Source organism: Melanotaenia boesemani, chromosome 24 (assembly GCF_017639745.1).
Source record: "Melanotaenia boesemani isolate fMelBoe1 chromosome 24, fMelBoe1.pri, whole genome shotgun sequence".
In the NCBI taxonomy this organism is placed as follows: Eukaryota; Metazoa; Chordata; class Actinopteri; order Atheriniformes; family Melanotaeniidae; genus Melanotaenia; species Melanotaenia boesemani.
Genome location: NC_055705.1, coordinates 12,719,848 through 12,738,501, shown reverse-complemented (window position 1 = coordinate 12,738,501; position 18,654 = coordinate 12,719,848). Strand labels below are relative to the sequence as shown.

At 38.0% G+C, this 18,654-nt stretch overlaps 1 protein-coding gene across 10 annotated transcripts in view; it reads right to left on the bottom strand.

Moving 5' to 3' along the window:
• Positions 1-18,654, bottom strand: part of tns1a (tensin 1a) — a 98,931-nt gene that overhangs the window by 45,418 nt on the left and 34,859 nt on the right. For 8 of the 10 annotated variants that reach the window (XM_041978998.1, XM_041978996.1, XM_041978997.1 and 5 more), the window contains exon 4: positions 2,853-2,891. In XM_041978998.1, coding sequence (XP_041834932.1) covers positions 2,853-2,891 — 39 coding nt within the window. Of the gene's footprint in view, positions 1-2,852; positions 2,892-11,565; positions 11,611-18,654 lie in introns of those variants that run through there. The other 2 variants (XM_041979004.1, XM_041979005.1) reach the window with 2 other exon arrangements.

Genomic DNA, 18,654 nt, shown 5'->3' with positions numbered 1-18,654 from the left:
ATAAACAGAATAAGATATCTGGATGAGAGCGACCTACCAGACACACAAATATTCTATTGATTTTGTGGAAAATGTACATTCATCTTCTCTGAATTATAAACACCATCTGTTGGACACAATCATTTTTTTTCTGAACTGAGTTAGATCAGTGTCATCTGGGAAATCACAGCTCTGCTTTCTACTGTAAAAAAAAGTAAAAGAACCAGAAATTCATCCTGGCAGCCTGACAGCTCCATTTTGCCTTGATGTGTGTGTGTATTTTGCAAAATATACACACATCAAATTTTGAGTACAAGTTTTCTGATAACAGGTTAAAAAAAAAAAAAGAAAAAAAAAAAAGACAGAAAGAAAGCAAAATAGAGATGTGAGCTAAAGACAATTGTTTCATTAAGATAACGTCTGGATCTTAGGCTAATATGGAAACTAAACAGTTTATAGTGGTGATTTAAAACAAGCCAGAGTCTAAAGTAAACATCTAAAGTTAATGTATCTTGAAGCGCTTCTAAATTAGTCTTATTAATCTTGAAGATGCAAAACAGAAAAGAGTGCAACAACTATTGTATAATATTTTCAACAAAAAAAAATCTTGAAAATTATTAAATCGCCAGCCCTGCTAGACTCTTAATCGTTATCAACCATTTGCTGAGCTCACACAATTTATACAAGTCAAAGAAACTCCAATTTCAAGCTCATTAAAATGAAAATGACTAAATGTCACAGTGTATAAATCACATTTTGTCCATTTTTACAGGAAGCTGGAGTAATCACTTTGGCTGCAGCTGATCTTTTCCTGCCTTTAAATAGTGCCTCCAAAGGCCGAGAACAAATCACTGATTTAATATATTGTGTTTTAGGACCAAGTTTAACTCAAGCTGTAAACCTTTATTGCATATTATTTCCTGTACAATTTTATCTTCTCTGAAATATTGGAGGTCTTTGTTATATTTTTGTGTGCTCATTTACAGCAAAACTGTTCATACTACAATGCAGATTATAAGTAAAGCCTGTGTGAGTGGAAGGGCAACAAGGGTACAGAAAAATGTAGAAATACTCATGCACAAGTAATGATGTGTTTGAATGACTTCAAATTTTTGTTGTTCCTGTGCAAGTTTGAGCATGTAGGTTTCACAATAACCTACAAGAAGTGACAACAATGGTCTACAGCTTGCCAAGAAATACAAGCATGCCCGCACGGTGAAGTGGCGTGTTAATCAGCAAGTAAGAACTTAAGATATTTGGCTGGGAGGGCTTTGAAATTTGGCTTTTAATAAATGATGGCTTTGCAATCCAACCCCAATTAAAAAACAGGTGGGATGCAGATAATAAAAACAGAATGCAATGATTTACAAATCTTAAAAACCATGTTTTTTTTTTTTTTTACAATAGAAGTCAGAAAACATATCAAATGTATATATTTTTGCTATTGGAAAAAAAGAGCTCATCTTGAGTTTGGTGGCAGCAATTTGTCTCAAAAAAGTTAGGATGTTCCAAATAATGGCTGAGATGTATATCTCAGATGTAAAGATTTTTAGCAAGTAATAAAAAGCAAACAATCTGTGATTTAAAATGATGGATTTTTAAAAAAATTTGAGCATAAAATAGAAAAGGCTGAATATGCCATAATCTACAGAACACACCATCGATAGATTCTGAGAATCTCTGTATGCAAGGGACACAGCTGAAAATCAGTAATGGATGTCAATGATCTTCAGTCGCTCAAGCAGCACTGCATTAAAAACCAACAGGAGTCATTGCATGAGCTCAAGAACACTTCCAGAAATTATTGTCTCTGTTCATCGTACCATCTACAAATGCAGACAAAACTGGATTTGAAATTAATTTGCAAATCCTCCAGAATAAAGAGCCGAAAGACCATCCTGCTTGTTATCAGTCTCTCAGTTCAAAAACCTGTGCAAAGGAATTGCAAGTAAAAACTCCACCAAGGCTGAAAGGTACAGTAAATATCTAAAAGCAACAAATGCTCCAGTTCAAATAATGTATTTTTCAGGGAAGGTCTTGCATATTTCAAGACTATTCTAAACCACATAATGCATCAATTACAATAGAATGTCTTTGTAGTGGAAGAGTCCAGGTGATGGTCTAACCTGTATGCAGTTCAGACCTTTTACCAACTAATAACATTTGATGCATCATTAAACACAAAATATGATTTAGGAAAAAAAAAGGCCCAGTACTGCTCAGTTAATTTCCTATATTAGACAAAAGTTGGGACAAGATTCCAGATGTTTACAGCCAGATGTAAAAAGAAAATTGGGCCATCAAATTCAAGATGAGCTTATATCTTTTAAAACAGTCACCCATGACAGCCAGTTAAAATCTGGGAAGATTCTGTGACACACAAAGTTTGACATCATCTATTCTAAAAAGAAAGAAAAAAAAAAAAAAACTTACACACCACATGAATTTGAGGAGCAATCAACCAGGAGGGGGCGCCGCAATAGGCAGAACTGCTCATAGCAAGGCTGAGGCAAGGTAACGCATCATGTCAACAGTGGGCTTTTTTTTTTTGCCTTAAACAAGGGCTGGACCCTCTCAAACTCTAGTTTAAGGCTTTTCTTGCCGTTGTCCAAGTTTTCTGATTTTGATCTCCTGTATGTGGTTTAGACGTTACTCCAGTGATGATAGAGAGGAAACTCGTATGGTTACAGCCTCAGACCTTTAACCTTTCAGAGCTCCCTGTGTGTGGTTCTGCTACAATTCTGGGAAAGACCTCTTACATTATGAGAGGGATTTACAAGGTCAACAAGCTATTTAAATGTTTCCCTGATGGTCTCGTTTTTGGCATGAATAGACATATATAGCAGAAAAGCACACAGGCTTTGTGTACTCACCGGCTCACAGTTGGTAGCTGTTTGACATGATGTAGTGACCTGTAAATAGGGAAACAAAGAGATCATGAGTCAAGAAAAGCAATAAAATTAGCTGGGAACTGATCTTTTAGCAGCAGAAAAATGTAAGAAAATAACTGAGGGATGCAAACAGATATCTTCCATCTTCTTATCTGAAGTATTCCAGGATCCAATGTTTCCCCCTGACTCCTTAAGTAAACCTCAAATTAACCTCAAGAGTTCAGAAATAACCACTACCTCAACAAATTGCTCTTTTGACTGTTTGTGTGGGAAACATCTATTCCAGGCACTGAATTCACACTGAGAGCATGTTTCCTGCAACAGTCAGAAAACAATCGTATTACATGAAGCCCTCACATGGGCAGAAACTATAGTTTACGAAGAACTGAGGTTGAAGTTGCATGAAGTTTCTGCTGAGCAGCTTAATGCAAAGTTGCCCTGTTTTGCATATTTAGTAATATCATGAAAATAATCTCGTTTATGCAGCATATCTTTGCAGAGGAAGATGCTAGCAACCCTGTGTTTTCTTAAACAACACTTTCTATACACTAAAGATAACTTGAGGGTCACACTAAATGATATTTTAGCCTTTACATGTGCAAAACTCACTGTTTATTTACTATTATGCATGCAAAAATAAGGATTAAAATTGAATTCATAATCTTAAATAGATTTAGATCATGAAACAGCAAACTAAAACAAATTAACAAGCTGAAAAAGTTCATTATCCACAAAATTATTAGTAATTAATTAGATTGAAAAGGGAAGAAAGTTATGAAAAATATCCAGATTAAGTACTTCTAAATTTAAGATAAACACAAAAGCACCAGAAACCTCCTGCCTGTATATTTTTCCTACATAAATCATACTCTTTCAACTTAATTTGCCTCTATGTTTTTCCCTTGGTCATCCAGGCCCCCCATGCAGAGGCGCTATGCCCTCCCAGGGGGGGCTGCTGCCCCATTTTAAGAGTTGCTGCTTTAAAGATAGTAAAACAAACAGAACTAAAACAGAACCAGCTGCCTGGAGGCTCTTCTTTAAAATAAACTGCCACAAATCAACTGTGTTATTTCTCCCTATCACTATTTGTGTTTACCATTTTTTTTTCTGTCTTGGCAATACACAAGTCATAAGGAATTCATTTATGTTTAATATATTTCTAAAATAACTTAAAATTTGAATTTCTGACGGCGCTTTTGAAATTTGGGGGGAAGTTTTCAGCTTTCGGTTGACACATATTTAGTTTTGAGGTTAGTTTTCATCTTGTTTTACTATCAGTAAATCTAGATTTCTCTCCCTTGTTTTTTGGATTAGCCATTGACTGTTTCACCAATAAATAAAACCTTATAATGCAAAACCAAGTTAAAACAATGATCCAACCAAAGCCTCAGACTTTTACGATTATATGATCTTTACTGGTTGATGATAAAATTTAATGATGGTTTAGATTTTCTCCATTTATGTTCAGTCTGTTTGATGATAAATTGTTGGAGTCCAAACTCCTATGCTGGGGTGGCCAACGTCGGTCCTCAAGAGCCACAATCTTGCACGTTTTCCATATTTACAGCACACCTGACTCAGATGAAATGGATCCAACAGCCTATAAGCATCTGCACAATGACTCATTAGTTTAAGTCAGGTGTGCTGGAGCAGGGAAATTTGGAATGGAACAGCGGTATAGATTTCCCAACAAATGGGGCTGAGTGGTTCTCCCATGAATGCAGAGCTGAGAGGTGAGTACCTGTTGCCAGACGCAGTATCATTTGTACTCTAATTTTACTGTCACTTCACATTAGAGGGGTGTTGATTTCCTGACGTTGCAAAGCTAAATGTAACATCTTTAAATAGCAGTAAAGGCGTCACAGGCTGCTTAGATTTGAAAACAGTACATTAATAGCATTCATGGTAGGCAAGAGTGGCTCCTAATAGTCTGTATTAGCCTCTTTGCCTTGAGTCACTGATTACAATGCATAAACAGCCACTCTGTGTCAAGGTGTGGCTTCCATCTGATTGTATTTACTTTAGTGTTTACAGATAAAAAAACATACAAGGGAAGTTTACAGATGCAAGCTGAGGTAAGGTGAGTGCACTTAGTGCCATATATACCAAGGTGCTGTGGATTGGCGGATGTTTACGAGCGGCGGGATGAGAGCGCCCTATCAGCAGACAACAGACACAGACAGGAAGGAAGCTGCTGTAATTACTTAGCTCTGGGAAAACAAAAAGCTCATTGACTTTGTAATGCTATCAAAGTACAGTAGCTGGATAACATCACAGCAGAAATGATCCCACCCAGTGCATGCTAATATGCAAAGTGAAGGCATCAGTCAACAAGTCATTGCTGGTATGCACAGTTGTACAAAAAGCTAGCCAACGCATAAGTAATGTGAATAGAGATCATTTTGAAGTAATGGTTTTCAGTCTCTAGATGAATGTATCCTGTTCTGCTGGTTTGGGCTAGCAGGCATAAAAAGTCCTCATAATAATTGAGCACTGATACAAAAAACACTTCTGCTTGTTTAGCTTTCTCCTGCCAGCAAGGTGTCAGAAATATTTGGCACAATTTGACCACTTTTGTTTAAACTGGCCCTCTTACTGGTCCTTTAGCTTTACTCTGCTACAGAAAAAGTCATTTTGAAAGTGTCCAGCACATCAATAGTTATTATACTGCTTCTCATCAACTTTCAAGCAATCAGCATTCAACTTACATGGAGCATTGCTGCTGCAAAGAAACTGCTGTTAACTGCATGCTAAGCTACCTCTGTAGCCTGGAAATGCAACCATTGATCAACTGTAAGCCGAACTAAATTTAAAGCGCCTATGATTGATTTGTGACCTCACAGCTAATGTCATGCTCCCAAGGGACACATATATGTATATATATCCGATAGCCTTTCATCTTCAGACAGAGGTATTGAAAGTCTGCACATCATGTAGCAATTCAGTGGAAAGTCTGCCGCACATCCTCTGATCATGATTTACAGGACACCATTGGTTTATAAGCTATAACACCCTTGTAGTGGCCTCACAACTATTGATAGCTTTTAAGTAGTCTGTTCATTGTAAGTATTTGTATTATGAGGCAAAATGGAGCTGTCAAGCAGGGAGGATGATTGTTTCTTCACAGCTAAAAAAAAGAACTAAAAGAAAATACTGAAACCATAAAATCTACCATACAAGTAGAGTTTCTCTATGTGATGGAGGACCTGTAGAATTATCATGACTGGAATCAAACATTTAAGGGAGGACCACCAATTTATAATCCAGTTACTATGTATTCTTTGCATTGTTTGTCTGATCATGTATTGTGCTGGAAAACAAAGTAAAGCAGGTTGTCAGATAGATAAAAAATTTTAGCCTGTTCTGAAAACTTTGAAGATGGACGAAAAATTTGGAGTGGATGTGTAAACATGTGTAACATTTGGTTTATCTTTTTAACATTCAGTAAACACAGAATCAACATGCAAAATTCTCAGGAGTTTAAATAGAAGTCCACTGGAGTTCTTCTGCAGCTTCAAATGGATTCAAGCTCTGAAGAAAATTTTACTTTAAGAACCAAAACTACTGAAGATCATAGGAAAAATCTTAATGTTGTCACAGATGAACATCAGAGTTTAACCACTAAATGTGACTTTAGGTGAGATGAATGTGTGGGAAAATATGACTGCTCGTTATAATAATATAATGTGTAAAAGTTTTTGTTTTTTAATACACTAACAGAAAATATTTAGTTTTTTTCTTATATTCACCAGGGGCTACAAGTGCATCAACTCATTCTAATGCTTTACTGTCCTTGCAATACCTTGGGCTGCTACTGACATTAATATATCATTGTTGGTGGCTCCCACTGCTTCAAGAGCCTTGCAGTAAGATAATTTGGTGCTTGTCTGAGTGTTGTACTTTAACAAAGACCTGCAAACGGCCTACTGCCGACTCCCCCCAGCACTGATTAAAGGATTTATATTTATATATGTCAGCACGTGGAAAGTATTTGCAAAGAATCCAAACTCAAACATCATAGATTTAGTGATGAAGTCACAAGAGCGGACTGCTGACAAAAAAAACAACAAAAAAACACAACAACAATAAAGGCAAGCATTTTGAAAGCAAGCATCTTTCTTTCCCTCAAACATTAAAATCCATAATGTGCAACAAACTGAGTGGAAAAATAGCTACCATGACCTCATCCATATAAGGCTGGTGTAGTTGGAAGCAACGTAGAATGCAAGTTTCGGGGTTTTACCAGCCCAGACGAATAAAAGTGCGTGAATCTCAGGTAGGCTTCATCTGTTAGGAACATTTATTCAGCTCTGCTTGACAAAAAAATGCTACTTTTTTGTCTTGATATCATTGCTGCTAAGATAGGCAGGCAAATGGATCAATACATGACAGACACAGAAAGGCATTGGTCAAGTTACCAGAGGCTGTGGCAGATCACGCTGGAGGCCAACTTAGAGTCAATTGCACAAGCCTCCATCAAATGTGGTATATACCAAGGAGATCTTTCATTTACAAACACACACACACACACACACACACACACACACACACACATATATATATATATATATATATAAGAACATAAGAATAACTTGACATTTGTATTGCAATGACAGTCTGACCTCTGAACTTGTCCTGGTTCCACCTAAAATCCTTGGCTAATCCTTTGACCTCTGCATGAGTCTCCCCAATCACTCCCCATCAAACGGGGATTATTGTGACCAGCAGACCACAAAGAAAATTCTCCAACAGCAAAATACAAGGGGTCAAAGTGAGTTTAGTTTTTTAAAACATGGAGCTTATAATCTCATTGAGTCACAAGGGGTGTGTGGGAAGCCACCGAACTCGAACAAGGAGTCAACCGAGACACCCGCGGGGCCCCTTTTTGTGATTTCAATCCAATCGAGGGGCCTCTTTATGGGGCAAACAGAGGCGAGTTAAGACTGGGCATTGTTGAACTCTAAAGGTTAAATGTCTCAGGTATGATGCTACAGCTTCAGGGAACTGCCTTCCCTGTATTTTTTGTATGTCCTTCCTCTTTATACAGAGAGTTTGAATCCCCAAGAGCTTTAACAAATTCAGAGGAAGTTTTACTTGAGAACTCAAGTGGGTCTATATGGGAATAGAGAGTGCAGAATATCAAAGAATCCCTCTGAAACTGGGTGCAGTGAGTTGAATCATTGTATAATTAGTTAGCATGCAGCAGTTCAAGCAGGATAATGATGAACCCTTTCTTTATTCACAAACTCCAAACAGGAATCCTCTAATTAGAGAGGCAGGATATGTATGGCTCGCTCAGCAACCTTCCCATTCTCTGTTTACACCTTGTCAACAACAGGGGCAATTTGAGTTTGATGTTTTCTGACTTAAAAACTCCATTGTTTTATTTTTTTTTTTACTTTTTCAACTTGTCAAAAGCTGCTGCATTTCAGCTGATTTTGACCCTTCATTCTTTGAGGTGGATCATCACTCTGATCTCAGAGCATCAGCTTCATTCTAACTGATGGGAGAAAGTATGTGTTTGCCACTGTGCATAAATCATCTCATTGGCTCCAGTAAATAAGCCTGCCATTGGTCCAACCACACTCAGAATTCCTCAAGCACTCCTCTTGCCCACACAAGAGCTGCTGCCGCATTGATGGCAGTTTGCCTGAGAAAGTAAATTCTTCACTTTCCAAACAGGGGCCAAATAAGGACTGAAGCTCAAACAGCCCCTTTGGAGGGATTTATACATCGACTGGGTTTTTGTTTTACTTGGAGGGCTTATAAATCCGCCGAGTGTTGTGATGGTGGAGTGTGTTCCTTCCCTCTTTGACATTTTGACATTATGTCAAGTGTGTAATGTGCCATGTTCAACAGGATGGCAGTGTGTTGCTGGCAGAGGGGCGCTGGCAGTGTCCAATGCCGTCAATGGTTAAATAGTATCTGATCTAGAGGCGATCTAATGGTAAATTAAATTACTCATGCTTAATGCTGCCAAAAAGGAATACTGTGTGGGAACATTTTACGTCTGAATTACTGTCTGGTACTTCAAACTCATGATTCAGTGTCCTTTTAAACAGAAAACATGTTATTTAGTCTACACAACTTGGTGGATACCTAAATTTAGAGTCATGTAATGTACTGTGGGTCTAACTGCTGCTTCCCAGAACACTTCGACAGGATGTAAAAGGTTTTTTACATAATGACAGTCAAAATAATTGTTTTTGTGGAACATACGCTGTCCACAGTCATTTCCACTGGTGTCAAATAATTAGCAATAACTAGTCTTCCCACACTATGTGATGATTGAGCAAATGACCAGGCTTTGGGTGGATGAAAAAAAACCCTTTGAGGCTGTTTTCTCTGCAACATGCAATCTACCAAGTGACAAGTTCCCAGTGTTTTCGTAAAGAATCCATGGTCTAAATTTTGGATAATGCAAGGAAGGGAAGGGGTCATGTTTTTTTTACATGAGAACAAATGCTTAACAGACCATAAATAAGCATAGAAACTGGCCGACAAGCAGAAGTGTTTGCTTGTCCTCTAAACATACAAAAACAGACAAAAAAACATACAGGAAGATATTTACAATTAGATTTATCACAGTGGATTGCCGTATCATTTAAAGTATTTTGATTGCCAGCCAGCTCAGTTTTCTTTCCAACAAAGGCAATGACATTATTCCTCCTGGAAAACCTACATGCCGATGTTTGGTTTGAGGCCTATGGGAACTTCATAAAGTGGACACGGAAGAAGCCAAAGATTATGGATCACTGAGGAAGCAACTATTTGATCATTGTCACCACAGCGAGTGGTGAGTGGGCTCTGGCTTGGCTGTTTCACCCATAGTTACAACTGAAATCACTGCAAGTTATGGACAACAACATACCCCATTAAACAAGGAAATGATGAATATCAGATGTGTGATTGTGGCTCACTTTGGACACAGGTTGAAAACCTCCAAACTCCAAGCTTGCCTCAGAGTCTTATGCAAGAGGGGCATGACTGTACATCGTTAACTGGATCTGGGTTTTAAGTGATGGGATAGGTCTAATGTTTGGCACAGAAAGATCAAAACTCACCTAATTTGCAAGATCTCTGGTTTCACTTCATGGGAAAATTTGCATTAAAATTGTCTGTAGATTTGTCACACTGCAATGGTCGAGCTTCTGTGGATGATGAAAACAAGTGTGTTTTCATCATTACTGGACAGTGCTGATCTGTCTGTTCCGGGCAGTGTTTGCCTATCAGTTCCAGTTTAATTAGGGGGTGGCTGCAGGATGCCTTTTCTCATTTGACCACTAATAGCACAGTGAATGGGAATGGAAGCAATGCCAAGCCAACATCAAAGGTAGAGAAATGCTCAATGAAATATAGGTTTACAAGAACTGAGAAGTTTACTGCAATTACATCTGTGAAATCTTCCATTTGTGGTTTTGTCTACACTTTTCTTACAAGTGCAAAACTTGGAGCAGACAGTGTTTATTTCAAGTGAATTTAATCCGGTTTAATTTCCCTTGCCAGGCTATCACTTATTGACAGAGGTGAGTTGATGGCCAAGCATGTTAAAGCTATCCTCCCTGACCACTACTTCTTTTTTTTTTAACACTTCTCAGCATATACTTCGGTGCTGATAAAGCTGGAGGATTTTCTCATTTTCATACTTTACCAGCCACAATAAAATTCCCTCAATCTAAATAAAAACACAGGGTTTCCGTACAAAAAGAAGTCATTTCTCTTCCCTAATTAAAGTTTATCTACATTAAGGATCCAAAATGATTTTTTGGACAAATCTGCAGGGGTGGCAGCTACATAACCATCAGTCCTTGAACATGTTTTTATGTTTTGAAACAGGAGGGAGACACAAGTTAGAGCTAGGCAAGATGAAAGAGCTTTCTCTTGAGATTTAAGAGCAATTTAAAAAGCGCTATGCCAGGACAAGAGCATAAGGTTCAAGGTTATGTAATGCCTTCAAATGAAAATGAAAAAGCACTTAGGAAAAATGGGTCACAGTCTGAAAAGTGTGACATGTTGAAACTGCATTCTCCTCCTGAACATGCAAGTCGATTGACCTCTTGAGCAATCACTTTTAATTGCCATCTCTGTGTTAGCTTGAGGTTAGAGGTGACTACCATTACAGTTTGCAAGAAAAATAAAGAACAAAAGATTTCAAACAAGAAAAGGAAAGAAAAAGATATTGTGCTTGACCAGCTGCTCTGTCTGTTGTCTTGTAAAGACCATGAGTAAATTCAGGTTATGCCGAGGGAGAAAACGTGTTTCCCTGCTGTGTTGACCAGTTGCTCCTGTGCTCTCACTGACTCTGCTGCCACAAATCACTATTCGTTGGGTCACAAAAGGCTCTTGAGCCTCAAACAGCAACATAAGTGAACTTTCCCTGTCTTGTTCCCACGGGAGCAACTTTCCCATGAGTGTTGCAGACCATTCTGTTCCTAAAACATTCATGGAAAGGCAGATTCAGCTGAAATGATGTCAGAAAATCCCCTGTTTTTGTTGCAAAACATCCCATTTTTTAGTGTCTACTTCAAAATTAAACCTAACATCTTCATTCTGTTAACTCATTGTAAGCTACAAATGACAAATAAATAATGACATGATCATTTAAAAAAAAAAAAACAAAACAAAAAAAACAAACACTAACTGCAGATTTATTGCAGATAACATGCCTTTCATGCATCTGAAAATCTGATCTTACCTGCACATTGGTGCCACCTTTTCTCACGCTTTCTCTTCTCTCCCGTTCTGCCTTGTTTCTATCTCTGCATTCTCCTTGCTTTCACACCCCCTTCTAGTACATAAAGACAGCAAGGGAGGGAGTACCAAATGCTGACACTTTCCTCCTCCTCTGCCCCCTCTCGCTCAAAACAACAGCAGTAATCCCAAACGCGTGCCAGAGAGCTACTGAACTCAATTCTGTGTATATGTGTGCATGTCTGTGCAGCCTCTGGACTGGACCAGGATACACTCTTTATACTGCTGGCTTCGGTTCCTCCCGTCAACTGCCAAGAAATTTTGAAACACGCTATATAAGGCCAAGAAAGTGGCTTGGGGCTCCTTTTGATTCCGGTACTCAAAATGAGAGAGCACAAACCATTTGGGGGCAGACAGTAACTGTATCCCCCTTCATCCCTCCCTCTGCTAACCAGCTCTGTCTCTCCATTTCTCTTTTTCTCCTCCCTCCTTTTCCTCAGGCCTTACCCCTCTGTAGCTACTGCCACATGCTTGACAGGGACTGAGAGGGAGAAGAGAAAAGTCACTCTTTTGTTCTTGTTTTTACTTTGCAAAAAAATAAATAGATATTTATCAATGATCAACTCTTTTAACAGATGTACAAAAGGGCTAAAAAGTGCTATATTTCCACATAAACACCAGCTGGAATGTTTGATTTAACAGTCTAAATCATATAGTTGATCAATGGTGTCAAGTTGTTTTGGGTCAGATGGAACTGAACAAATGCAAACCATGATGCATCTACTGCCATGTTTTACAAAACGGATGCTGGAAGGGAACGTCCTTTAATGAAATCCATTTAGTTTTGGTCTTTTCTGAAACCTCCTGTCTTGTTAATGTGATCTTTAACATTCCTTTTGGAGATGTATGGCTTTGTTTTTCAACCTTTTATGAAAACGATTAGAAATAAAGTAGATAAATAAAGCATAAAAATGTGCATACATGCAGACTGACCAACCAAAAGCCTACAAAGGCTACGTCAAAGTGCCATTTTGCCGTGCATTCTTTAAGGAAAATATTTGCACGTCTCCTGGTGGGATTTAAGCTCTCAGAGTGAACTTAGTTCTTGACCTCCAGACGAGAACTGAGGTAAATTGGGCCATCACTCATCTGCTAACACCCGGTTATTAGGCTGTCCGTAGCATTTGTCTGCCAACACTATCTCTCAACTACTGTGCTGCATCTATACCACTGAAAGGTGTTGCTATGGAAACATGCCCTGATGGCTCTTTGATGTGACGTGTTTGCACCAGGGAAACAGACTTTCTTCTGTGAAGGGCTACTGAGGAATGAGGAGGCTTGGCTCTGGCAAACACGAGTGTGCGCATGTGTGTCTCCCTCACTCTCATACCTTTTTCACTTTCATGCTTGGATGGGTACTTTTTTTTTCATGCCAACATTCTTGAACACTCCTCATCTCTGCACACACCTTACTGTGTTTTCTTGCTCCACTTTCTCCCTTTTGGAAGATAAAGCAAATAAAAATGGAGAACCATAGAAGGGAAAAACTCTCAAACAACACTGAAAAGTAGTCACTGAAGCATGTTCAGAACTAAATTTAAATGTGGGTATTTAAGATCAATGGTTGCAAAATTATTAGTTTTTCTTGCCACATGGAACATAGAAGAAATTTTAACTTCTGAACCTATGTAGATACAGGTTTTGCAAGTATTTAGATAACTAGTGAGCAACTCTTTCATTCCCACGAAGCCAGGGATTAGCCTCCATGAAACTGACCATGTCTGAAGCCAGGTACCAAAGTGGATAGGTTTAAGGCCTCTACTGTCTTCGGTACTGTGCGTACAGCATAGCCACGCAACTCGAGGATATGACGTCAATGTGACGAACACGTGTCGATTCCCAATCCACTCTTCCTCAAGTTTTTTATGCTTTGTAGTCGAGTATTTTTTCAAGAAGCTCAACTTCTTCATTAGTCCAAAGAAATGTTTCTCTTTTGCCTCGCAGTGAATCCTCTGCTATCTTCTCTTCTTCCCATGTGAACTTCCTGCAACATGCAGTGAGCCTTTATCTGTGCATGCGCTGTTTTGCTCTAGCTTTGGAGTGTTACTCTTTAGCACCCCCCACGACACAGACTTGTAGTATGTACTACAGCGGTGTCGTGGGGATTTTGAAGCCTTTCTCCTAGTTTTCACCACTGTTTTCACACCTGAACCGGCTAAGTAATGTAAGTAAAAGGTTTATTTTTACAAATCAAAAAGGACTAAAGCTAAATGAACAGTTCTGAAAGCAAACGGCATTGAAACTTAAAGCAAACAACCACAACCAAGGGATGTATAGATTAACCAAAATAATATTAAAGGCTTAAAGCCATTCACAAAGTTACCCAACTAACAAAAGAACCCAAATCAAGCTTGTTTAAAAGCAAATACCAAGAACAGTTCAATTCACTAACAATTCAGCTCCAACACACGCTACAATACCAAGTCCAAAGACTGCAGATGGCAAGATGTGCCAAACAAAAACAGCTGCTCTGGGTGATTATCAGCAGCCATGTTATGTAGTGGAGCTCCGGTCGGATGTCAGGTGATTGGGCCAATCACTGGCTGGGGAAGACATATCGAACCAATCGCGGACGGGTGATGGCACAGCTAGGTATGTGCTGTGGAGCCAGCCAATCATGGATGAGCAATGACACATGTTTCATGGCTTTTACGTCTGTGTACACAACCTCAGTTCCTTCCCTCACACGAAGCTTTAACAGTTACTCAACAAAGGGGATTTTCTATTTCCCTACTACTCACTTTACAAATTAGATTCCCTCTATTATAATGTAAACCTTTTTACGTTATGGGAGGGCTACATAGACAATGACAGTAAACCAGTTAAGTGTAGAGTCACAAGATTGACAGTTACATGTAGTAAATATCATTAATCTGAGGATTATAGTCAAGAAAGTTACAGTCACTGTTAATATTAATACCTGATCTTATTTACAATTATATAAAAACTAAATAAATTCAGGAAAAACAACAATAATAAGAAAAAGATTAATTAAATAAAATACAATGAAATACTAAATAAATTAATAACAATAAATAAATAAATACACAAATAAGAGGGAATAAAAGTAAATTCATTAATGAATAAATTAGTTAGATAGAAAAAAATAATGTAAACATATCCATCCACTCCATGTTTAAACTTAAACAAACACATTTTTCAATGCGTTTTAATATTAAAACCCATCTTTATTATCAGTGTAGTGACTCATAAACTTCTAAACAGATTGCTGAATGTATCTGGAATTATTATATTTAATCTAATAAATAAATTAGCCCCCTTCTAAAAAAATAAATAAACTGGCTTCAGATTTAGCTGAGGATCAGATTGTGTTTATTAACATATCTTGCATTCTTCTGTGCAATTCAATCACTCTTGGTAAAGTTAATCTTCTTTCTCCTTTTGTCCCCTCACTTGCTGCCCTTCTCGACTTAATTTATTCTTTTTCATCAAATTATTTAGCTATTTGGAAGCTTTTTACTTTTCATATGGGGTTTCAAATTTAACGCAACAGTTTCTATTTCTCCCAAACTGTCTTAGTGTTTATATACAGACACACATTTCACATGGGATGTTATATAAATAGTACAAAGTTTTACTATAGATGATAAAAATGGGGTTTCAATCACATGTCCTGTAATACTACAGAACTCCTGGGTTGCATTTTATGGAGCATGTCATTTACCAGGGTCTAATTAAGTGCTTCTCCCAGTTTTCACACATCACACGTACTCGGATGTGGATTAAAATGTCTGGATGCCAGGACTGAAAACCTAAACCTTAAAACCCTTGCACTGAAGAATGCCCAGTTCAGCTTTCTTGAGTCTGGAATGTGTATGCAGGCTCTAAAAGATAAACAGTCAGTTTTAATGTCAGTTTATGAAAGTAAATCTGGTATTCTGTAACAGAAAATCATCCCATCACTGTTTTTATATCAGTATAAATTCTGACAGGACACCCATTTGCTTTGTAAAATGCTTAGTTGTTTCTTCTACAGCCAGCGAGCTTCGGCTATCTGACAGGGATTTAATGCCACTAGAGATGAAACATGACTGTCTGAGTCTCCTGAGAGCAATGATAGCCTCTGAAATTTCCCAGTGTAGATCTTCTAAATGTATCGTTCACCACTGGATTGTCAGATCTGTTTCCAAACCTTAACATCTTAAAGTCAAGGATGCACATCTTAGGCTTGGTTCCAGTGTATTTTCCCTCTGCATTCTTTTTATTGCAAAAGAACTGCTATGATAATAAATAACCTTTGGTTTTACACCCTGCAGAATGCAATCACCATTAAGGCATAAAAAGTTATTTCTAGATGGCTGACTATTAGGTATAAAACATGTCAACAGATATTTATGCCCATTTAGTTGATTTTATTCTTGGACTGAAACCATGACTCACTTCCTTGCCATCCTGTTTCACCCCATGCTGCTATTCTAACATCTGTGACCATCTAGAACCACAGGAAGTGGAAAAGCTTGATTACAGGAGTGCTTTGTATAGCATCAGCTGATAAAACGATTGTTTGGCTGGATGGTAACATATGAAGATTGTGTTTTGACCTCTAGATGAACATTGACCACACCAGTGAACACTAATGTGGTCTCGGTCTATAACCAAACAAAACTGGTCTGTCTGTGGTAGCTTACTAGTATACTTGTGAAGATTTTAAAGAATATGCCATGCCAATGGCTTCGAGTGATTACCACCTCCAACACCCTGTCCCATCTGATTGCAACATCCATCACAATGCTTCGTTGTTAACACTTTCATTCAGATGTCATCCCTTATCAGGTCTGATTGGTAACATGACTCACTGCTCATGTAACAAACTTTCAACCTATAAAACCAAATATGTCTCTTTATAAATCTACATTTTCTTACAAAACATGTGTAAATGAAGAGGGGGTAAGTGAAGAATCATCTAAGCGCTGCTGAATGCTTTAATCTCAAAGGGACATCTGAACCCTGAAGTCCAGACATACTGAATTATCCTCCAATTTTGACAAACTTGCAGCTATTTTTTACTCACAAGTTTTCCAAACAAATTTGTTGTCCGGTCAAGATGCAATTGCTGAATCAGTGTAGGTAAAATGTCAGACATAACCACACCAATTTAGTAAAAACACAAACATGTAAACTGCATTTTATACAATGAAGCCAGCTTAAGACAGAATGCCCAGCATAATTTTTTTACATGATAAATATTCAAATTTCTTTCCTCTTGTCCAACCCTTTCCCGTAATTCCTCTGTGTCTCTGCCTTTCCCTGCCAAACCTCTCCTGTGTTTTCCAACCTCCAGCCCAATGTACAATAAAAACCACTGCAACAGCATTCCAGGAGGCTTCTCCAAGACATGGTGAGGATAAATCACAAGGAATAATGAGGACTTCTGTCCATAGAGTTTGAGGAAAAACAGGGAGCTGACTTATGCTGTGCAAAATTAACACCGATGCAAACATGCAAACTGATGATATGCTGTTAGGCAGCTTCTTTTGCATATTTGTTGCTGTGTTGGTGCCAAACTGAAACCATGCAGAGGGAGTCTGTTGTTTTACATGGGATGCTAAAGGAATGAAACCAATTTTAGACAAAACTGGAGGAATTGGTGATTTACTGCCACAGTGACACAGCTATAACCAGGTCAGACAGGCTACTGGACTCAACAGAAATGGTAAGACGCTTGCGTTTTTAAATTTCCTTTGTCTTTCTTGACTGTAGAAACTCCTAAAAAATGAAGGAAATGAAAAATTCCAGACCATCCATACTTGATGAAAGCAGAAATTTCTGAGCTTCCCCCCCCCATTTGAGCATTTTGTTTTTGATGTTCTTAAATTCTGCTTTGATAACTACATTCATGGCCTCAGTTGTGACAGGAAATAAAATTCCAAGCGAAGTCATCTTTGGCTTGGGCTTTGACCACACAGCAAACTCTCAAAAGTGATAAATAAGTGAAAACTGAGGGACATTTCCTGGTTTAAGAGCCACATATGTCTTCTAAGGAGTATCATTGTGCACCATTTCTTTTCTTAGGACACAAATCAATAGCAGCTTTTTTCTTGGGTGCTTTAAACCCTATGATGTATGTCTCTCAGCTACTCTCATTGGGGGATATGCTGAAAAATAATAAATAAAAACCAGCAGGCAACCAATGATTTTTGGTGCTCAGTGCACACAGAGATGTCTCCATGTTCTCACATTGTTTTAACAATATTACACAATGTAGATGATGGAATACTGGAAGACGTTGCTATTCTGTGTTGAGGAAAAATATTCCAAAACTACTCTACAATTGTTTTTATGCAGAATGATATACCTATTTATCTCTGAGAGTCTCTGCCTCTTTGAGGTGCTCTTTTTCTACCAATATATTATTAAAGACCTGTTACTACCACTTATTTTTTTCAGGCTTTTTCCCCGTCCCAACTTTTTAAGACATGTTGCTAAGGTCAAATTCAAGATGTGCTCAAACTTTACATGAAACAGTAAAATGTCACACGTTTTATTTTTAATAGCTTTCTGTTTTTTTTATTTTAAATATATTGTTGGCTTGCAAGATTAGCAAATTATTTCATTGTTTTACTGACCTTTACATCACATCTAAACATTTTTGGAACTGGGGTTATAGAAATTCTCTCACACACACTAGTAGAATTCCTTTCATACATATTAGTGAAATGCGATTTCAGAAATTTCACTATAGTGTGTGAATGATTTTAGTATAGTGTTTAAGAGCATTTCAGTATAGTAAATAAGAGGCAGTTTCAGTTTCGTGTATGAGAAGTTTTACTATAATGTGTGAATGATTTTAGTATAATATATGAGAGGTTTCAGTATAATGTGTGAATGACTCAAATTTCATATGTGTCTGTGAGAGGGTAATTCTGAATAATGTCTCAAACGGCCCCTCATAACTCTGTTTGTTCAGCCACTGACAGAATCCCAACTACTGTCCCAACAAGCCTCCACCTTAACAAAGACATACATAACAAGCAGACAAAGTCACCAAAGTCTACCTCCAATACCCGACAGG